Source organism: Lissotriton helveticus, chromosome 11, assembly GCF_964261635.1.
Source record: "Lissotriton helveticus chromosome 11, aLisHel1.1, whole genome shotgun sequence".
In the NCBI taxonomy this organism is placed as follows: Eukaryota; Metazoa; Chordata; class Amphibia; order Caudata; family Salamandridae; genus Lissotriton; species Lissotriton helveticus.
The window spans coordinates 911,979,036-912,001,701 of record NC_136072.1 but is presented as its reverse complement, the minus strand read 5'-3'; the positions used below and the strand labels follow the sequence as shown (position 1 = coordinate 912,001,701).

The 22,666-nt window shown below is 45.4% G+C and overlaps 1 protein-coding gene across 1 annotated transcript in view; it reads left to right on the top strand.

Annotated features, from left to right (window-relative positions):
- The window catches only part of DTX1 (deltex E3 ubiquitin ligase 1), a 360,224-nt gene that overhangs the window by 245,617 nt on the left and 91,941 nt on the right, over window positions 1–22,666 (top strand). The window contains exon 4 of the mRNA XM_078667169.1: window positions 10,461–10,522. Within this exon, the coding sequence (XP_078523295.1) occupies window positions 10,461–10,522 (62 nt within the window). The remainder of the gene's footprint in view (window positions 1–10,460; window positions 10,523–22,666) is intronic.

Here is a 22,666-nt window from a genome sequence, read left to right as displayed (position 1 = left end):
AAGTTGCCCCGGGGAAATAACAAAGGCCTACAACAGATCTGCATGGCAAAGTGACAGTCGTGACTCTTAGCCAGCTGTGGATCAGTAGCTTAACACAGTATGATGCCCACCCTCGCTGAATCTCGCCTGCCGCCTGGTCTGGGCTTTCCCTCCTTCTTTTGGCCCACGAACTTTAGGCTCTGCGGCACTTCTCCTCCTTGTGAGAGCCATGCCCTTAGCCAGGCTCAGCCTTTGCCTGGCTTCCGCTTTTCCGGCCAGAGGCTCTGCCCACAACCAGGCAACTGCCGCCTGGTTTCCGGTGGCTACGGGAGCTTCTTCTCCCGATGCTGTTACTCTCTCTGCGCCCAGTGGATATTTCGTCATGAGACCACGTCAGGGCTCCGACCCCCCTGGGCACAGAAATCCTGAAGCGCTCTTCATGCTGTTATGGGCACAATGCTCCTCCCAGGCACTTCAGACCACAGGAAGTGGAGCGATCACCATGCGCTGCGGCGACACGAGCCCACGCCAGGGGCTCCACATAAAAGGCTCCTGCAGCGCTCCAAGCCCAGGTTCAGGGCAACGTACAGCACACAGCGCTCAGCCTGATGCTAGGACTCCAGGGTCCCACAAGGCAGGCCAGCACACATGTCTTTCCAGCAGAAGGGGAGTCTTTCCAGATCCCCCCAGCAGGGAGCAAGTCAGTCCATGTGGGGGTTCCTCCTTGCACACTGCAGTCCACGCAGTATCTTAGTCCCCAGCAGGTTCCAAGTGAGCACTCTTCCATGGGGTCACAGCCCCAATACTTATACTACTACTAGTCTTTGTTCTGCCCTGGCACAGGGCACTGGACCCAGTCCAAACCAGTTCTGGGGGGGCACTTAAGAAGTACACAACAGTCCCCATTGTTAGTTTAGGCTCTGGCCCCAGACATGCAACAGGGGGTCGGAGCCTGCATTGTGTAAGGCAGGCACAGTGCTATTCAGGGTCAGGTGCTACTCCTCCCACTACTCCAAATGTAGATCGGCCTATTCAGCCAAGTGCTGACTCACCCAGCCCCTCTGGAGCCACTGTCATCCAGAGCCAGACATGCAATACACAACAGGCAGGCACAAAGACACATAGCACACAGCAATGCCAACTTCCAAAGTGGCATTTCTAAAATAGTGATAATAAATTTGCAAAAACCATTATGCAGCATTTATCACCACTATTCCAAACATACCAACCTTGATCACGCTACTCCTCTCATGTCAGCAATTACCACTGAAACACATATCAGGGAATCCCCAATGTATTCCTATGAGAGGGCAGCCTCACAGTAGTGAGAAACCAAAAAGGCTGTTTGTTACTACCAGGACAAGTTACACAGTTAAGGCATATGTCCTACTTTTTACCTACAGCGCACCCTGCCCATAGGGCCAGCTAGGGCCTACCTTAGAGGTGACTGATATGTAGTAAAAGGGGAGTCACAGATGTGGCAACCACTTTATGTGCCACATCACAGCTGCAGTAAACTGTGCGCATAGGCCCTGCAATGGCAGAGGCCTGAGACAGGTTTGAAAGGCTACTTTGCTGGGTGGTGCAAGCAGCGCTGCAAGCCCACCAGTAGCATTTAATTTACTGGCCCAGGTATATGAGGTACAACTTTACAAGGGACTGATAGGTAAATTAAATATGCCAAACAGGTGTAGACCAATCCTACCAAGTTTACCATGGAGAGCACCTGCACGAGCAATGATACTGCTTTCAGGAAAGCTTTTCCTGAGGCAGTTAGTTCTCTTGCTATGAGCTCAGCCAATTTCAGCATTTTTGGAGACCTTAATCTCCACCTGGATCATCACCTCTCTTCATCGATTAACAGCTTTATTGCAGATATGGAGGCCCTACAGTTAAGCCAGCTGGTAACTCACCCTACACATGTGGGTGGCCATATATTGGACCCCATATTCTCAAATCTGGTGGGGGGCCAAGGTGTTGCAGCCTTGCCCGGTCGTCTGGTCCGATCACTTTATAGTGAAACTGTATTTTAGGATCGGTGATCTTCCTTTTAAACCTTCAGATAGGGTCACTTTCAAACGCCCTTGGAAAAAAATGAAGTTGGATGATTTTCATCGTCTTCTCGTTGAAAATCCGCTTGGGTCGTTTAATGAGGTAGAATCTGGTTATGAAATCTTATGTGCCTGGATAAGCCGGGCCTTAGATATCCTGATTCCTGCCGCCTGGAGCAAATGTCGTTCCTCTGAATCAAGTCCTTGGTACGATAGTGCTCTGACGCTACTGAAGAAAGAATGCAAACAAGCTGAGAGGGCCTGGCGGAAATCCTATGAAGCCCGGAGAAAGGCCATATACCTCGCCAAACTTAAATTTTATCATAGAGCCATATGCAGGGCCCGTGCGGCCTTTTACTCTGAGGAATTTAAAAAGAGCTCTAACGCGTCAAAACTGATCTTTAAAGTTTTGAAGGACTTGACTGGGAAAAGAGCGCCTATAGTAGAAATTGGTTCTGAATCTCACTGTGAGGATCTAGCGGCCTTTTTCCTGGAAAAGGTTCAGACTATTTATCGCTCTTTCCCCTCCTCTACTCCTTCGAGCGAGGCGTCGAGAGCTATCGTGCCTATGCATGCAGTTCTATTGATTCCTCCCGGTCTATCGGAGGAGGAATTTAACAGGTTGGCCACTAAAGTAAAATCAGGTTCTCCTGCGGACCCTCTTAGACCGGCGCAGTTTCGGGAATCTTCCACTCTTTGTTTCCCTCCTCTGCGTCAGCTCATCAACCTGTCCTTCTCCTCGGGCACTGTGCCAACCAAATGGAAACAGGCTGTAGTCACCCCGATTTTAAAGAAACCCACGTTAGACCCTCTCAAACTGGAGAATTATCATCCTATCTCCTTGCTGCCATGGGCTACAAAGGTGGCTTGTTGTCGGAACATCTCCATAGGGCCAAAATCTTAGATCCTACCCAGAATGGCTTTCCTGCCGGTCACAGCACTGAGACGGCTCTGCTCTCTATGACGGAACACCTGCGGTCAGTGCTTGATTCCGGTCAGACTGCAACACTGGTGTTACTTGACCTCAGTGCCGCGTTTGACACGGTTTCACACTCGACTTTGCAGCAACGTCTTGAGCGGGCTGGTATCTCTGGTGCTGCTCTAGACTGGTTCCGGTCATTTCTAGCTGATCGCTCATTTAGGGTAGTGATTCCGCCCTTTGAGTCTAAACCCTACGCTCTCGAACAAGGAGTGCCTCAGGGGTCGGCACTGAGCCCCACTCTGTTTAACCTGTATGTGCAACCGCTGGCTGCGGTCGCCAAGCGTTGGGACATGAATATGGTCTCCTACGCTGACGATACGCAGCTGGCAGTGACACTGAGTGGTAGAACTGACCTCGAGGCCCCTAGGTTTCGGGCTGGACTCTTGGCAGTAGCGGGCTGGATGACAGACGGATGTATGACGTTACAACGCATACTTTTACCACGCATACCTTTACAACGCGGTATTTACAACGAATACCGTTACAACGCATAACGCTTAGAGGTGCTGGATAGTGGTAAGTATAATTTTCTATTCCAACTCCAGTCCCCGTGGACACTAGGGAAGGTGTTGGATAGAAAATTAAACTTATTACTTACCCTAGAGCGCCCCCCAGCGCAATGCATTGTAATGGTATGCGTGGTAATACCTGCGTTGTAATGGTAGTGCGTTGTAAAAATTTCATTGTAAACGTTGCATACCTGACAGACAACTGTCTTTAGCTTAATGCTAAGAAGACAGAGGTGCTAATCGTGGGCAAACAGAGCAGCCTTTGGGGTGACGAATGGTGGCCCCCGGAGCTGGGTGTCACGCCAACCTTGGTGTCGGAGGTAAAAAATCTGGGTGTCTGGTTGGACTCTGCTCTTAGCTTTGATAGTCACACAAAAAAAGTGGCAGCCACTTGTTTTGGAATCTTGCGAGGGCTCAGACCTATTCTGAAATTTTTTGACGCCAATACCAGGCAGCTGATCCTGCAGGCCACTATCCTATCACGGCTCAATTATGCCAGTTCGCTCCTGGTGGGGGCAAATCAGGCTGTAATCACCAGGCTGCAGCGTGTTCAAAACGCTGCCGCTAGAGCCTTGGTGAGCTTACCGAGGTTTTGTTCCGTGAAGGAAACGATACGGTCACTTCACTGGTTGCCTATGGCACAACAGATCGATTTTAAAATCCTGTGCCTGTCTTTCAAGATTCTTAAACTATCATCCCCCCAGATATTTGAGAACCTGCTTACTCCCTATATACCATCGCGGTCACTTAGGTCTTTGGGCCAAAATTTGGCTCTGGTTCCGCGGTTTGAGCTCTGCCGTGCTGGGGGACGCTCCTTTCGAGTTTTAGCCCCTAAGTTATGGAATTCACTTCCATCTCAAATTCGCGCACTGGACAATCTGCTGGAGTGCAGGAGAGCTATAAAAACCCATTTGTTCCCTTCTGTCTCTTAGGTTTTCTGCCTTCTGTCCCCCTGTTTCTTTGATGTCTTGTTGTGTTATGTCTTTGCCTGTCCAAAGCGCCGGACGCCCCTTTGCTGGGGCAGCTGTGCGCTATATAAATACATATAACATAACATAACTTTAACACTGAACAAAAGTGATAAATCCCCAGAGTCCTAAAACCACCAACACCAGGTCAGAAAAAATACTGGGAGAAGGCAAAAAGTTCTGGGATAACCCTGCAAAAAAGGCCAAGTCCAGCAGGTGCTTTTCATTCAGGAAGTGCAAAAACCTATTCTAAAAAAAGCAGTGCACTGGTGAGACCCACCAACCTCATCTACCGGTTTCAGAGAGGTGGTGTGGGTGTACATGTATGCTGTCATGCCCAACATGGGTAAAGTTGTCCTTCCCAAAGCAATAGCCTTCAGTTTACGCAGCACGCACAAAGGGTCTAAAAGGACCCATCTAATACCACCCTCTCCAAAGACACACACATATAAATCAAACATGTCTCATTCCTGAAGGCAGAGCCCCCTAGTTTTGGGGCGTGCACTGATCTTTAACCAGCGAGCGCCAGTCGCCAGTGTAGACAACAGTTATGCAGGCAAAAAGGCCTGTACCCCGTATTATTAATTTAACACCAGCACCAGAGCCACCACATAGCTCAGGTTGAGATGACAGTGGCCAACTTACTCAGAATGTGGGTACACTCGCGGGGACCCCCAGGCAGCAGACTACTGCTCTGATGATGAACACTTAAAGGGCTTGCTGGATTGTCAAGTTTGCAGGAGATAAGAGCAGGGCTGAACCAGGAAGCCCCAGCAGGCAGATGACTTCCGTCCAGCAGCCAGGTCCTGAGATCCCTGCTGTTATCAGCCGATGCTCCGGCGGGGAGATTCTTCAAAGCCATTCCGGTCGTGGCACACAGCCGAAAAGCAAGATGCAGCTGATAAAGCTGACAAGCAGAAATGGTTCAGTAAAGTGTTACATATGTTGAACAAACAAAAGTGTTTGCCCGGGAGCCATTGGGAAAAAAGTAAAATTCTTCGAAGGACAAGTAGAAGTGGCTCTTACAGAGCAGAGGCAGAGGCCAGGATAAGATGTTATCGGACTACAAGACGTGCTCTTCAGCTAATTCATCAAGAGAGATGGTTCCTGTTTCTCCTGTTATAGGGCAGTAACTACTTCAGCATGCTTTACAAAGAGCCTCTTCTTACAGGTTGGGCCATAAGCTCTGCCTTTTTTCAAGGCACAAATATCATATTAAAATCATAACACCAACTTTGATACCTTGTTCTTCTGTAGTGCAATGCTTCTACAGTGCATTGTGCGGTGTATATCAGCTGGGTGATGGTTTAACCGGATGTATGACGATACACGTATACTTTTACAACGCATGCCTTTACAACGCATTTTTCACATCGCAACATCCTTTACAACAAATTCCATTACATCGCATGACACGACATCGCATTTTAAGAAACTACCTTTACAACGCATTCCATTACATCGCATACTACCTTTACAATGCATACCATTACAATGCATACCATTACATTGCATTTATGGTAATTATTGGATAGTATAGGGGTAAAAATTACTATTCTAACTCCAGGGGGTGCAACAGTAGGGTAAGTGATGGATAGTGTAGGGGTAAAAATGACTATTCTAACTCCAGGGGTGCAAGAGTAGGGTAAGTGTTGGATAGTGTAGGGGTAAAAATTACTATTCTAACTCCAGGGGGTGCAACAGTAGGGTAAGTGTTGGATAGTGCAAGGGTACTATGCGTTGTAATGGTATGGGTTGTAATGGTATGCGTTGTAATGACTGCGTTGTGATGACATGCGTTGTAATGGTATGCGTTGTAGTGTCATGCGATGTAATGGTTGCGTTGTAATGGCATTCAATGTAAGGGATGTTGCGATGTAATGACTGCGTTGTAATGGTAGTGTGATGTAAAAGTTCCGTTGTAAAGGTTGTTTCCCGGTTTAACCTACACCGGAGGGTGCTCCTATGGGGATTAACTCTCACAAATTTTAGCATCTGGTCATAGTTGTGTGCTTTTAACCCAAGTTTAATTTCACCCTTTTGGGCCCAATTGGCATTTCTAAGTGGACGGTGCCTGCATTCGAATCAGAATAAGAAGTGAATTGGGGTGCCATCAGTTTTTGGCAGGAGGTATCACGTGTGCCCACAAGTCACTCGTCAAAGCTAGGAAGTGACTTGTGCCTAAACACCTCCAAAATAACAGGTGCTCCTGATATCACACACCAGTACTGAGATGTTACTCCTTCCCTGGCCTCCTCCATGGGAGTTCGAAGGGCCACCCACTTGGCTAAGCAGAAGTACCTTGAGGTAATTCTATGACTGAGAGTTTTTAACGCAGATCCATGCATTCATTTACAATTCCCCTTGTTCAGCTTCACCTGACATAGAATATGCACTGGTGAAACTTTTATTGCGTAATTTCGTTTTCTCTTTGTGCGGCTACGATTTATCACGAAAGTTTCACCGGGGAGAGTGCTTTAAACAGCATATGAGCTACGGGAATTGAAGCATTGAAATGTGCTGAGGCCGGAAGGTACTTTCTACTTGAACTAGTTTCCAACCAGTATCTCACGTAAATGTCATATGCCAAAAATAAACTCTGTAATTTTCATACAGCCAAATGCCAAGAAGCATTTACTGTGCTAGGTGTAATTTCCACAAACATCATGTGTATTTCATTGTAAAAATAATTGCAATGCCCCCAACCCTGGCAGAAACATTTAACTTGTTTGACAGTAGAGCTACAAAGGCTGTAGTAATGGAACAGAGTCTGTCCAGGGTTACCTAACAAATGTATACCAAGTATACTAGGAGGTCTGTGCCATGCCGCCATCTTCAGTTTTAGTGCATTGGATTTAAGGAGCCAAGCTATATATGAAAGACCTCTTCTTTCACGTTTCAGCAAACTGGCGGGTAGAGACCACAAAGCACGTCTTCATTCTCCCAGTAGGCTTCTTGTGCCTGGTGCACAGACCCACTTGCAAACCTGGGTGTGCATAATATGAATGGTTCTGCAATGCAACATATGTACTAACAGGCCGCATGAAACATTGCACAACTGTAGGGGTTCGCCAAATGATCTACCTTTATTATATTAATAAGGCATCCCACAATGTGTGACCCCGTTGGAAATTGCTGCCACTGGAAGGATGAGGGAGTACAAGGGACAACAGACCTCCATTCATGCGTTTGCTTTCCCAAGCATTTGCAAAAGCGGATTTTGTCCATTAAAACAACAGGTGCAGCTTGTAAACAAAAATATTTCCCTTTTAGGAACAGATGTATTAGTCTTATGCCTCCTTAGAGGATCCCCACATGATTCCCAAAGGGGAAGCTATCCCACGGAGACAACTTCCACTTTGTGAATCAGTTTTCACGCATTTTACGGTGTAAGTAACTCTTTAGTTATTTGCAAATCGCAATTAAATGGTTACAAAAGTTTCACACCTCTCCCAACAGTGATTGGACCCACAAAAAAGATTTATTGCATGCCCAACACCACTTTGCGCTTGCAAACCGGGAGACTCTGCCAATCCCTGTGTTTATACTTTATACATCAGGCCCTATATTTCTTATACTAAATAAAGGACAATTTGATGGCATATCATTTCAAGGGGAGGGTGCAAAGCTGCAGAGCTCTCCTCTGCCATGCTTACACTGGGAGACCGATCACTGAGAATTAAAGAAGGACTTATAGCTGTGGCTGTTTACCACCATGTTTATAGTTTGTTGTGATTAACTGTATAATGATGTTGAGGTGCTGCATCCTGAAGGACCTAGACATCTCCATGTCAGTGCTTTAGGAAAACATTAGAAATAAACTAAAAATCTCCGCGCCTCTTTGCTTGTGTGATTTAGGTTTTCACATGCTACGTGTAGAGTGTTTTGGATCCACTGACCATCTCTTCTGTGCTCTAGGACTCATGCTTGGCCTCATATTTATTGAACCCATATACTATCTCTGGCATTCTCATGACCTTTATCGCATCTATTGCGGTAGCTCTCCTATCTTGCCTCGTCTGCGTTCTAGGTCACCAGTCCTTCCGAAAGTGTAATGTCTTCTCATGTATTCTAAATCTTACCCACCCATCACCAGTGTTACAGACCACACTGCTTCTCTATGGTGGACCTTCCTTCCTACCACTCTTGTAGTCTGAATTTCCTGAATCACAACTTGCGTTTTCCAGAACTCCTTTCCAGCGCTCTAGATTACCTGCCTTACATTTTGTGCCATAGATAGCCTGTGCTGTAAACCTGTCCTTCTCTCATGTGCTCTATATCTTCTTTCCCACCCCATGCTATAGATGCTGTCCTGTGCTGTCTAGAACCCTCGTCCCACCTCTCCTGTGTTTTAGATCTCCTGTCCACTTGTCCTGCTCTAGATACCCAGTCCAACGTCAGCATTCTCTAGATCTCCTGTCACGCCTCTCTTCTGTGTCTTGTTGCACCTCTCCTGTGTTTTAGATCCCTTGTCCCATTTCTCCCGTGTTTTAGATCTCCTGCCCCACCTCTCCAGTGTTTTGGATGTTCTGCTTTGGATGTTCTACCATGGCTCTAGAAGTCCTATTGCAAGTCTCCTGTGTTTTAGATCTCTTGTCCCACCTCTCCTGTGCTCTAGAACGTCTTTCACAACTCTTCAATGTTTTAGATCTCTTGTCCAACCTCTGCTGTGTTTTAGATCTCCTGCCCCACCTCTTCTGTGTTTTGGTTCTTCTGCCCCACCTGGCCTGTGTGGTAGAACTATTGTCTCATCTCCTTTGGGTCTGACATCACCAGAGTATAAAATGAAGCTGCGTTGAGTAAGATGGCTCTGATCCTGGTCATACATGCATTTATTCACTCTTTGGACTGTTTTTTTTCGGCGCATTACATTTTATCATGTGCACCTAAAACATATTTGCTTGCTTGGATTTTCAACTCTTTAATATTGGTTTATTCAGTCTTTAAAAGCACCATTTCTATTTTAAAATCATTTTGTACGGTGCTGGCATCTTATTTTAATACTTTCGTTTCTGAATTGTATATTTTTGAGATTTAATAACTACAGTCTGTCACCTTAATTTCACATTGTCATTGTATTTTAGAGTGTCATTTACATTTATATTCGGCAGTTTGCTAGGGGCATTGGGGAAAGGGATTCATCCTTTTTAATCAACATTTGAGCATAAGTTGTTGTTTGATGAGGGATTTCTTGTGTATCTGTAACCTGGCTCCATGGTGGCTAACACTTACAGCTGTATAGAGAGTGAATATCATGTTTTTATATTGTTCTCTTCCTATTTCTCGTTTGTGATCAGGGTTCAGATTCCCTTTTATCAGTGGCTATGCATTTTAATATAATCTAATGGGAAGGGTTAAACCCTTCCATATGCCCAGGTGCTGTATAGATTAAAACCAGAATATTAATAATGAAACTTCGCCAGGGGGCCCTCGCTAACCTACACAGTTATTGTGTAATATAGCATTTCTGCTGATGCCCTCCAGCACCTTTGATTAAAAACCCGCATTCTATATTTTACTGTGAATCTTGGAACTTAAACAAATCTATTTATGGTAGTTGAATTGAAAATAGTTTCTTATAAGGCAAATTGTGAATTTACATTAATATTGATTTCTGTCAAACAGTGCTATTACTTTATGTCTGTTTTTCTTACATGTTTTCACCCTGTTGTTTTTGCTCCCTCTCCATGTTGTTTCTCTCAGTCCCTGTTGTTCTCCTTCGAATTTCTACCCCAGTCTTTTATTTCTCCATTATTATGCCTCTTCCCCGTTCTTATTTTTATCTGTATCACTTTCTGTCAGATCGTAGTTTTTGTCTATTTCTTCCTCAGTTACTGTCCCTCTTTTCAGCTACTGTCCCTTTGTTGGTTTTTTTCTCCCCTCCTCCCATATCTCCCTTCTATTGACTCATCTAGATATGCTCTCTTGGGCAGCATCTGGAATCTGACAGTCCCTTGTCTCTCTCCTTCAGGGTTCCCGCTCTCCCGGTCAAGAACTTGAATGGTACTGGACCCGTGCACCCGGCCCTGGCAGGTGAGAGCTCTGACATTTTCCCCACAACTGTTCCATCTTTTATGAGACAATCTTATTGTTATTCTCTTTGACAAATTTCGAAAATAATTCTATTGAAATACAAAGAGCAAGCATAACTCAATTCACTGTCTTGATCATGGTTAGGAATTCCATCCTGTTATTGTCCCAGCAATGACTTTTCCAAGACATCATTTTTACACACAGATATCTTGAGTCACTCACAGTTTGTGAATCTTATACTTTTTAAGGCATTTTCAGATAAGGCACAGCCTTCTTGGTCCAGCACATTTTTTTGGACCTTATGTGGAAATCATCACTGTTCACTTAGAACATCATCTTTTTGCCTCAGAGTTTTAAATGTCACACCTGCGGGCACTTAGAAGGGTCTGTTCATGCACATAGGCTTGAGCAATATCGGAAAAATGAATACAGGTATGAACCAACATATGTATTTATAGTGCCGTTTCTGTGCATACAGAACCCACTGTACAACTTCCAAAGCAGCTTCCAAAGCACCCCCAGCACCTTCTATTAAAGGTGCCCAACGCTGCGTCAGTTAGCCAAATCAGCAATGGCGGTCCGCAATGGTAGACCACCACCTGGCTCCACATAGAGCCTTATTGTCACAGGATACACCTGTGTTTAATACCCTACCACTGTATTATCCATCAGAAGCTAACCCCGGTTCTGATGTGTACTGAGATGAAATTCGAGGGATGGTGAAAATTCCCTTCGGGCCAGTCGCTGCTACTGAAAGGCTAAAAAGCCCGGGTCAGATATATCTAGCTCATAACAGTCTCAGACCAAATCCATCCACCCTTTTAGAGATCCTGGCATGTAACTAAATGTCTCGATATTACAATACAGTAGTCAACACTATGTGTGAAGATGGCTTTAGGTGCTTTGTGATTTCCAACTCCTCACTGGAAATCACTCCTCGCGGGACCAGAAAGCACAGAGCAATTTACCAACTGCGGCATCGGACACAAAAAACGTTTTTCTGAAGGTCACAGGTTGAGGGCCTTACTTGAAACTCACCATGGTCTGCAAGAAGCACAACTCCAAAGGACTTAAATAAAATGAGCCAGCTTAGTCTTATTCGTTAGGGGGTGAGGCAGGTCTCCTTCACACTCACCATTTGCTGACATACCACCACTCAAACACTTGTGCATTCTTCATGGCCATAGAAGACACTACATTTATGGGGGGGACATAAACAGCCGTTCAGCCAGTAGCTGAACACAATCACTGAACACATTCAGTGACATCACAGGATGTCACATCACAGGAAGTGGCACAACACAAAGTTGTTACAAGGTCCACAATGAATATAAAATTATTAATATTGTAGGCGCTAATTCTGTTCTCCCAAATTCTGGCGACACTCAATTATAATTTCTTAAGTACTCATTTGCAGGATTGGGGTCGGGGACCTTATGTCGGTCTCAAAGGAAGATGACTCCGGAAGAGAGATAAACCAAGTCAAATCTCACCAGACAAGATTCAAAGTCAAAACCATCAAGGTTTATTTCAAAGTTTAGAATCATTACAGCAAGCAAAAATAGTTAATCAGTTCAAAATGGTAATTAGCATGGGGTAGTAGAGACTAAGCCCTATTCTAATTATTAGCCAGGGCTCAATACCGTCTAGCACAAGGCACATAATAAGTCAATGAGCAAATTGCCATAGGGACTGCTCAGTTTTAAAGGCAAAGGAAAACCCAGAAGTATCTCTAAGTGCAGAATAAATGCACAGACTAACGCGAAGTCTGCTCTCTAAGAAAAAGGGAAAGCTTCTAGAAAACATTCCAAAAAACAGCATGTTATATAGGTTTTCAGAATGATAGAATAATGCCCTGTGCATGGTGTGAAGTGGCCTCGTGGGCTGCACTAATACAGATACACTGGCAGATACCAATGAATATTGTTAATTAAACTGGGCAATGTTAATTAAAGTGGGCAAGTCATAGGGATAATCTGGCCAATGTAAAGGTGCACACCAAGATGATAGCAGCCCACAATCATCAGAAGTATAAACAACAAACATGTCTTAGTGTAGGGGGCACCCCAAAGTACTTCTTCAAATGCAGGTTCTTTGAATGCCAAATTTCAGATATATTATTCTTATATATAAATAGTATGGATAATATACGTCTATCATTATGTTTTCGTCACAACTTAATACATTCAGTTTATTCAGAACATACTTCAGCCTTTAGAAGGAGTATGAGATGGATACAGGACATACGTTTATGACAGAGATGTCAATGAACATTTAGAAGAACGGAAAAGGAGCGTCAATGAAAACAACTATTTTGCATTGGCAAAGGTGGTAAAACTCTACTACTCCAGCTCTGTAAGTTCACTAGAGCACAGTGGGTTCATGTGTTGTTGAATGGCCTGAGTCATAGTATTACCAAACTTTGGATACTCATCTTTCTGTTGGAGATGCTGCTTTTAAAGAGATCTGTAATGTAAAGCACCACAGCGTCTGCGTGGACAGTAGACCATTTCTTTATTGTGCCCTGTGCCCCTCACTTCAAACCCTGGGAAAAATAAATGCTCCTTCCACCAGGGCATTCTTAGATGACTAGAGTTTACAGAAAGTCTTGCATGTTTGCATTACAGAGAAGAAGTAAACACAAAGAATTGTATTCAAATCTGTTGACACCTACCAAACCAAAGAGAACACAGTGAAGACTTCTTCAGCACCAGCGTAGGCAGATGAAAGAATAACGTATGCCTGTCCTTTACTACATAGCGAATTGGTTTTGGGGTAAAATGTTAAAATGCGATTTTCTGTCGCCAGGTGTCTATTGTCCTCACCAGTGGACTCTTGTGGCCTATTAGCTAGGCATGTCAGAAGTTCTTTTGGGCCTTGGGCCATAATATAGAAGTGAGGAATACTTATTTCGAAATATGCTTGGTAGGGAATGAGAAGGCACGACAGATCAGCATATGGTACCCTCTTGTAGAATTAGCCATGTTAGCTGCCTTGTCATTAGTAAAGACAGCAGCTTTCTTCAAAAACATCTTTAAATAAATATGCTGCACCACATGTGGGCCTCTCAGAAAGCGTGGACCCCTGGGTAGAATGACTCCTTTGTCCCTACTGCTGACGGACCTGACGATACTCCCCATATTTTTACTTCTGAGTCTGATTAGCAACCTGTAGCCTAATACAATTAGTGGGAATTTATTCTCTTTTGCAACACACCATACATTAGTGTAACAGGAAGTAATCATGAATCCACCAATAAGAAGGAGCTTCACACCTATGATGGAGCCAAATTCACCCATATTATGGTTGAGATAATCAGCTGTAAAAACAGCTTATTTAGATCCCCTGCTCCGATGGAGGTAACTTCATCCATATCCAGGTTTATGTCATCACCCGTTCAACTAGCTGAATTATTGCATTCCTCTGATGGTAACTAATTCACCTATGTCCAGGTTTAGGCCATGAGCTGTTAAACTGGCTGAATTGTAACATCCCTCTGATGGAGACCACTTCACCCATATCCAGGTTCAGGCATTCCCCCGTTCACCCTGTTTAGGTTTAGGTCCTCTCCATTTCATCCAGCTCAAATACACCTCCTCCTGATGAAAGCAACTTCCTCCATTTCCAGGTTTGGGTCCTCACTTGTTCAACTAGCTTACACTCCCCCCCCCCCTTATGGAGACAACTTCATCAATGTCCAGGTTTAGATAATTAGCCGTTAAACCAGCTTAATTACAACACCTCTCTAATGGACACCACCTCACCCAACCAGGTCATCATTGGGTTTAAATGTACCACGTACCACGTTAAATCAGATCCTATGCGAGCTTCGTGACATGAAGCTTTCCCAAGAACTGGCTCACCAGTAGACTAATGAACAACTGGGTCAGCTCAATGAAAATGTTCTCCTGCTCTCAACTTGTCTGACACAGGCCAAACACAAGGTATCCTCATTAGAGACAAAACACAATGATCATGGAAGCAATTTGATTAATTGCAGACAGAACTCGAAGATCTGCAACTTAAACTGGACGAGATGGAAAATCGAGTCAGACGCACAAATTTAAGATTTATCGGCATTACCAAGAATCCTGAAGTTGGCAAATCACCGGTCCAGTTTATAAATTAACTGATAGGTAAGGTTTTTCTTCCTGAAAGCGCTAAGGATATTGGGGACTTGACCATCAATAGGGCCCATCAAGTACCAGTAATCAATCAATCAATCAATCAATCAAGCATTTGTATAGCGCACTACTCACCCGGAGGGTCTCAAGGCGCTTGGGGAGGGGGGGTCCGCTACTGCTCGAAGAGCCAGGTCTTGAGCTGCTTCCTGAAGGCGAGGTGGTCTTGGGTCAGACGGAGGTGGGTCGGGATGGAGTTCCAGGTCTTGGCGGCCAGGTAGGAGAAGGACCTTCCTCCTGTGGTGGCTCTTCGGATGCGGGGACGGCGGCGAGGGCGTGGTTGGTCGATCGGAGCTGGCGTGTGGGAGTGTAGAAGTTGAGGCGGCTGTTGAGGTATCTTGGGCCTTGGTTGTGGAGAGCTTTGTGAGCGTGGGTGAGGAGACGGAAGGTGATTCTTTTGTTGACCGGGAGCCAGTGCAGGTCTCTCAGGTGTCCGGAAATGTGGCTCTGTCGGGGGATGTCGAGGATGAGTCTTGCTGAGGCATTCTGGATCCGCTGGAGTCTCCTCTGGAGTTTGGCGGTGGTTCCGGCGTAGAGGGAGTTGCCGTAGTCCAATCGGCTGGTGACGAGGGCCTGGGTGACCGTATTCCTGGTCTCGATGGGGATCCACCGGAAGATCTTACGTAGCATGCGCAGGATGTTGAAGCACGACGAGGAGACAGCGTTGACTTGTTTGGTCATGGAGAGTGAGGAGTCCAGGATGAAGCCCAGGTTGCGTGCGTGGTCTGTGGGTTTGGGTGCGCTGCCCAGGGCGGGGGGCCACCAGGAGCTGTCCCAGGCGGAGGGTGATGAGCCCAGGATGAGGACTTCCGTCTTGTCTGAGTTCAGTTTCAGGCGGCTGTTCATCATCCACTTGGCTACGTCTGTCATCCCTTCGTGTAGGTTGGCTCTGGCGGTGGCGGGGTCGTTGGTGAGGGAGAGGATCAGCTGGGTGTCGTCGGCGTAAGAGATGATGTTGAGGTTGTGTTGGCGTGCGATGGCCGCGAGGGGGCTCATGTAGACGTTGAAGAGGGTGGGGCTGAGCGAGGATCCTTGAGGAACGCCGCAGATGACTTCGGTGGCTTCTGATCTGAACGGGGGGAGGCGGACTCTCTGTGTCCTTCCGGCGAGGAAGGAGATGATCCAGTCTAGTGCCTTCTCTTGGATTCCGACGTTGCTGAGGCGCTGCACTAGAGTGCGGTGGCAGACAGTGTCGAATGCCGCGGAGAGGTCCAGGAGGATGAGGGCCGCAGTTTCTCCTTTGTCGAGCAGGGCTCGGATGTCATCGGTGGCTGCGATGAGGGCGGTCTCGGTGCTGTGGTTGGCCCGGAAGCCGGACTGCGAGAGGTCGAGGGATCCGTTCGTCTCGATGAAGGCGGCAAGCTGCTTGTTGACGGTCTTCTCGATGACTTTGGCTGGAAACGGGAGGAGCGAGATGGGGCGGTAGTTTTTGAGTTCGGTGGGATCTGCTGATGGTTTCTTCAATAGGGCGCTGAGTTCGGCGTGCTTCCAGCTCTCTGGGAAGGTAGCGGTGTTGAAGGAGGTGTTGATGATGTCCCGCAGGTGGGGTGCGATGATGGCGTCGGTGTTGTTGAAGACGTGGTGAGGGCAGGGGTCGGTTGGGGATCCGGAGTGGATGGAGTTCATCGTGCGGATGGTGTCTTCGGTGGTGATCGGGGTCCAGGCGCGGAGGGTGATGGTGGGGGACGGTGGTGCGGTCATAGGGTGCGTCGGTTGTGTGCTGAAGCTGTTGTGTATGTCTGCGATCTTGCTGTGGAAGTAGGAGGCGAGGGAGTTGCAGAGGTCTTGTGATGGGGTGATGTTGTTGTTTCCGGCGTTGGGATTGGAGAGCTCTTTGACGATGTTGAAGAGTTCCTTGCTGTTGTGTGCGTTTTTGTCCAGTCGGTCCTTGAATGCGGTTTTCTTGGTGGTGTGGATCAGTTGGTGGTGTTTTCGGGTTGCGAGCTTGAGGGCGGTCATGTTGTCTGGTGTAGGGTCTCTGCGCCAGGTTCGCTCGAGGGCCCGGCAGTTCTTCTTGGAGCTCTTGAGTTCGTTGGTGAACCAGGGTGCTTTCTTACTGCCGGGTCTGCTGGGCGGGGTCCTCAGTGGGGCGAGGTCGTCTGCGCAGTTGCTGATCCACTTCGTGAGGGTGTTGGCAGCCTGGCTGGGGTTCGCGGAGCTGGAGGGGGGGTCTTGGCTCAGAGCTGCGGCGAGCTGGTCGGTCGTGATCTTCTTCCAATTTCTGCGTGCGACCTGTTGCTGGTGGTGGTGGGTCGTGATCTTTTTGAAGCTGAAGTGGACGCAGCTGTGGTCCGTCCAGTGGAGTCCGGTGGCGTGGCTGAAGGCGATGTGCTATCCCCGAACTTTCAAGAACAATTCTGGTTAACTTCGGGGACTGCAGAATCAAAAAACAGATCTTAGCGCAAGTATTCCTAAAAAAAATGTTCACCTCCCCTGAGAACTTTACTTTCAGAATCTACTCGGATATTATGTCTATTCCAGCAGCACGAAGGCGCAATGATTTTGTAGGAATGATTTACGAATTAAAACGCTATAAAACACTGGCTGGGCATAATACAGCAAACTAAGTTTAAAGTATTGTTTCAAGAGAGATTGTATATATTTCAGTCCATAAAGCGGGCCTGCGACCTCCTTCTTTCAATTAAGGAAGGGGGAGAGAAAATAGTAGGTAGAATTTGGGCCACTAAGAGATTTAGATGGAGGGGAAATTATGCATGCTGAAGGATTGAGCATAACATGCCAGGTATGCCTATCCATCTTGGTCTAATTTAGCGATGATATCCCCTTTCTCCTGTTATTTTGTTGTAATTGCTGCCATCTCCTCCAAGGGCAGGAAAGCTCATGGTACCATTTCAAGGTACAACTGTAGGGGTAAGGGGGGACATGGAAGGGAGGGATTCAGGGCTTGGGGGAGCAAGGGTCTATGGCAGGCAAACACCATACTCAGGGGAGGATAAAGGGAGAGGGGCACTTCAGGCTGGGTGAAGGAAAAAAAAACCAAAAAAACAATCACAGACCCAATTAAGAGCAATTTTCATAACTGTAGGGCGGGAAACAATGGAACCTACAACAGGAATAAAATAAGATACACAACATATATAGTAGATAGAAGTTGGAAAACAATAATTGCTTTGAATGGCTGGACAACAGGTGCTACGTATCATTTCATGTAATCTGAACAGGGGTAATAACTCAACAAAATTAAGAGCCATACTTCAATGTAAACCAACCTCATGTGATTCTACTTCCAAATACACATTTTAAAAAGAGTATGCCTTTACTCAAATGGCCAAAATTGATAAAAACTGGTCTTTTTGTCCTCAGCAGATGCCGCTGTTAGGGGGGGGTCGCAATTCTTATCACCTGTCAATATCAAGGGGAAGCCATTCAGGTTATGAGCAATCCCCTGGCTAGAAGGGGAATCTGAAACTGGGGGAGCAAATTTTCCACCTAATCAGCTATTACGGCCGAATACATGATGAATCTGTAGCATTGGAAAAAATGGCTGAACTATTAATCCCTCATCGGCAGGGATTTTAATTTTATTCCGAATTTAGGTTTGGAGTCCTCTCGAAAAAACAGATCCCAAAATAAACTGTTAACCGCCAGATACCTGAATAGTATGATGCAGGACTTTGCGCTGGTCGACCCCTGGAGGTCCAATCACCGTGCCAGCAAGGAATTCACTTGCCTTTCAATAAAATATAACACAGCATATAAAATAGACTTCTTTTTCATTTCCCACCAGTGCAATAAAGGGGAGTCTTGGATTATTTCTAATCCCTTTTCTGACCATTCGGTCCCAGTAGTCGAGATTAAGACAAAAACGGTTTAAGGGAGCTACCCAGATGGACATGAGATAGAACTCTTCTAACCGAAGAGGGCTGGATCAAAAAAATGCAGACACTACTTATTGAGTTTGCCATTAGAAACATGGTATCTGCCACACCTTTTGTGGTATGGGATTCCTGTGAGGCTTTTATCAAAAGGGAGGCTATTTCACGTAAAGTCAGAATCATCAAAAAGTAAAAAAAGAACTAGCTAGACATCTCCACATAATTTTGATCAGGCAAGTCAGATAATTTTTTTATCCCATTCAGAAATACCAACAGTCAATTTAAAGCAGGCCCGACAAAATATTAGGAACTTTTATGGACACCAGGAAATAGTAAATCAAAAAACTTGCCTTCAAAATTGGTATGTGGAAAGCAAACAAGCAGGCAAATTGCTAGCATGGTCTGTAAAAAAATTTGTAATAATGCCATGGTAAAGTTTATCTTTGATAATGCGAAAGGCCTAAATGTTCATCAGGTCAACGAGATCAATAAGTTCTTTTTACTACACTATGAAAAATTATATATCCTGTTTAGTTCATCAGTTGTTCTCCGAGCTTAATTACAACACTCCTCTGGTGGACACCACTTCACCCATATCCATGTCATCATTAGGTTTACATTTGTTAAATTAGCTGAATTATAACTCCTCTCTGACAACTTCAACCATGTCCATGGTTAGGTCGTCACCCATTCAAACAGTTTACTCACACCTCCCTATGACGGAGGCAATGTCACCCATATCTAGGTGTAGGTCTCTCTCTCGTTCAACCAGCTTATCCCCCCCCTCCCATACCCCCTAAGTGGAGGCAACTTCATCCATGTCCAGGTTTAGGTCGCCACCCATCCAAACAGTTTACTCACACCTCCCCATGACGGAGGCAATGTCAACCATATTCAGCTTTAAGTCATCTCCCGTTCAACCATCTTACTCGCACCTCAACTTGATGGAGGCAACTTGATTCATATTTAGGTTTAGGCCATCACCTGTTCAACCAGCTTTCTCACACCTCCTCCTGATGGAGGCAACTTCATCCATGTTTAGATCACCAGCTTTATTAAAAATCTCTCTGATGGCGGCAACTTCACCCATATCCATTTTTACTTCTTTAACCATTAAACCAGCGTAATTACAACATCCCTCTGATGGAGACCACTTCACCCATATTCAGGTTCAGGTCTTCTCCTGTTCCTCCAGTTTAGGTTTAATTCCTCTCCCATTTAACCAGCATACTCACACCTCCCCCTGATGAAGGCCACTTCATCCATGTCCAGGTGTGGGTCATCACCTGTTCAACCAGCTTAGTTACACCTCCGCCTGATGAGACATCTTTATCTATGTCCAGGTTTCGATCATTGGTACAAAAGGGGGTGGTGATGGACGGAGCATCAGAACCAATCAAACACTCACACCCAGTCAAAAGATCTGGGTTTGAACCATCACCGTTCTTTAGCCCACTCTGCCACCCCAGTTCAGACAAGGCTGTATGCAAATCAGTCTGACCCTGTGCCTCATGGGAACAGTCCAGCCCGAACTTCCAAGCCATGCCTTCCCCGGACTGGAAACAAGCTTCGATCATCAGCCATTAAACCAGCTTAATTACAACATATTTGTGACGGAGGGAACTTCACCCATATCCAGGTTTAGGTCATTAGCTATTAAACCAGCTTAATTACAACACTCCTCTGAAGGACACCAATTCACCCATATTGAGAGTTAGGTCATCAGTCATTAATTTAGCTGAATTATAACATCCCTCTGATGTAGACAACTTCCACCATGTCCATCGTTAGTTCACCACCCATTCAACCACTTTACCCACACCTCCCCATGACGGAGGCAGTGCCACTCATATCCATGTGTAGGTCCTCTCCTGTTCAACCACCTTGCTCATACCTCCTCCTGGTGGAGGCAACTTCATCCATTAGGTCACTCCCATTCAAACATTTAACTCACACCTCCCCATGATGGAGGCAATGTTGTCACCCTTTCAATCAGTTTACTCAAAACTTCTCCTGATGGTGGCAACTTTGCCCATATCCAGGGTTAGGTCGTCACTCGTTCAAGCAGTTTTTTAAGAACTTTTTCTGATGGTGACAAGTTTGCCTATATGCAGGTGTAGGTCATCACCCATAAAACTAGTTTAATTGCAACACCATTCTAAAGGAGACAACTCAACCATATCCAGGTTTAGATCATCTTTTGTTTAATCAGTTTACTTTCACCTCCCCGCCCACTCACTCTCGTCTATTGCTCCATTGCCTTTCCCCTGAAAGCCTTCCTCAAATCCTCACTGAATAGAGAGAGTCTAGGGCTAAGACACACACTGACTTGAACATCATGGCCATGCCTTCTATAACCATTAGGATATACGGAGGGCCACGGACATTCTACAGCAGTGGAAAACCAAAATATGCGGTAGGGTTGAATAACTCCATGTCATGCGGCAAGGAAAGACCAGTTATGCAATTAAAGGCAATTTATTCTAGTAATTTTTATGGCATTTTGTTATTTGCCTCTTTTGACATTTTAAGACCCATCATGATAAAAAAAATCCCCATTCTTTGTACTATGAAAATGTCAGTCATTTGCGTTCCGAACTTTGAAGGAGCCCCCCCTGCAAAGTACATGGAGGGGGCCAACACGTTCCCGACCCAGTCAGGAGCTTTCATGCTAGGGGCCACCAGCCCGTGTATCGTGCAGGAGTAGGCCTGCTGGACCTCGGGCCCCCCCCCCGCACCGCGGGGGCTGCAGGGGTTAATATTATGTCATCAATGTCGGTTTCTTAAAAAATAAAACCATATCCATTTACCTGACTCTACCTGTTGACCAATATCATACTGTCTCTTCTCTCTGAACAATAATGTACTCTGAAGAAAACAAGCCTACAAGTGCACACTTCTTGTAATAAAAAGTGGGTCTCTCTCCCACTGTGCATTCCCGTGATGTCCTAAACAGTGTCTTCAGTTTTGGGGCTTGCCTTCTGTTCCCACAAAAGGGCCACTGGGATCTCCTCTCCTCATTAAGACATAGGTGACCCTAAAGATGAGAATTGTACACTTCAAATTCATTATGAACATGTCTCATTAGGACACACTTCAATAAGTTAAGACATCTAGCCTTAAAATATTTTTTCCTAAGTCTGCATGTGCTCTTGAAACAACTGCTGCTCTGGGAACAGTGCCTGTCATGTGAACATGGATTTGCATGAATAGCTATTTTTACTTAGCATTGTATTGTTGGTATTTATATAGTGATGATCTATTTCCGCAGAGAAGCATAACACTTATTAATATGACACATATTCCACGTGTAGAGGAACAGATATATATGTTGAGCAATATAAATGAAAAGAATGCAGAAGAGAATGTAATATCTAAGAGACAAGAAGGGGTAGGAAGCGTCTTCTTTCAAAAATGAAAGAAAGATAGTGAGGACATTGGTTTTGAGGCCTTTCCTGAATTTTACCAATCAAGGAGAAATTCTGAGATGCAGAAGGAGGTTATTTCGGCGTCATGGTCCATAGGCAGAAAAAGCTTGTTGCGTGGATGTTTGCATCCTAATAAAGCCTTATGTGTTTTTTCAGACAGAGAATGGATGTGCTAGTAGTAGTGGGTGTGCCACCAGAGGATGTGAGTTTAGAGGTCAAGTTGCTAGGTTTTCTCAAGTGAAGTTCCTTATAGCTCATGCAACAAACTTAAAGTGGATTCTGGCAGGGTAACGAAGCCAATTCGGTCTCTCAATGTAGGTGAAATATGCTAAAGTGTCTTTGGTTGGTAATTAAATAAACCACTGCATGACAAACTGTTTTAATTGGTGTCAGTTAGAATTCTAGGAGTAAACAGAACATTACCTTTGTTGAAATGGACAGGAAGAGGGCCTGGGCATTGCAGTTTCGGATAAGAGTTTAAATTTGCCCAGTAATGTAAGCTGAAACAAAATAGTGAGTGTGGATTTGATAGGGTCCATGAAGGATAAAAAGAAGTCAATTAAAAGTCCATCATGGATGAGCCAAGGATGAAGGGCATTAGAGGCCCTATTAAAAAAAATATTGTTGAGCCACTCCTGAATGAGGAGCTTAGTGTTCCTTCTGTTTTTGATGACAAACTCAGTCATTATTGAGTTATAT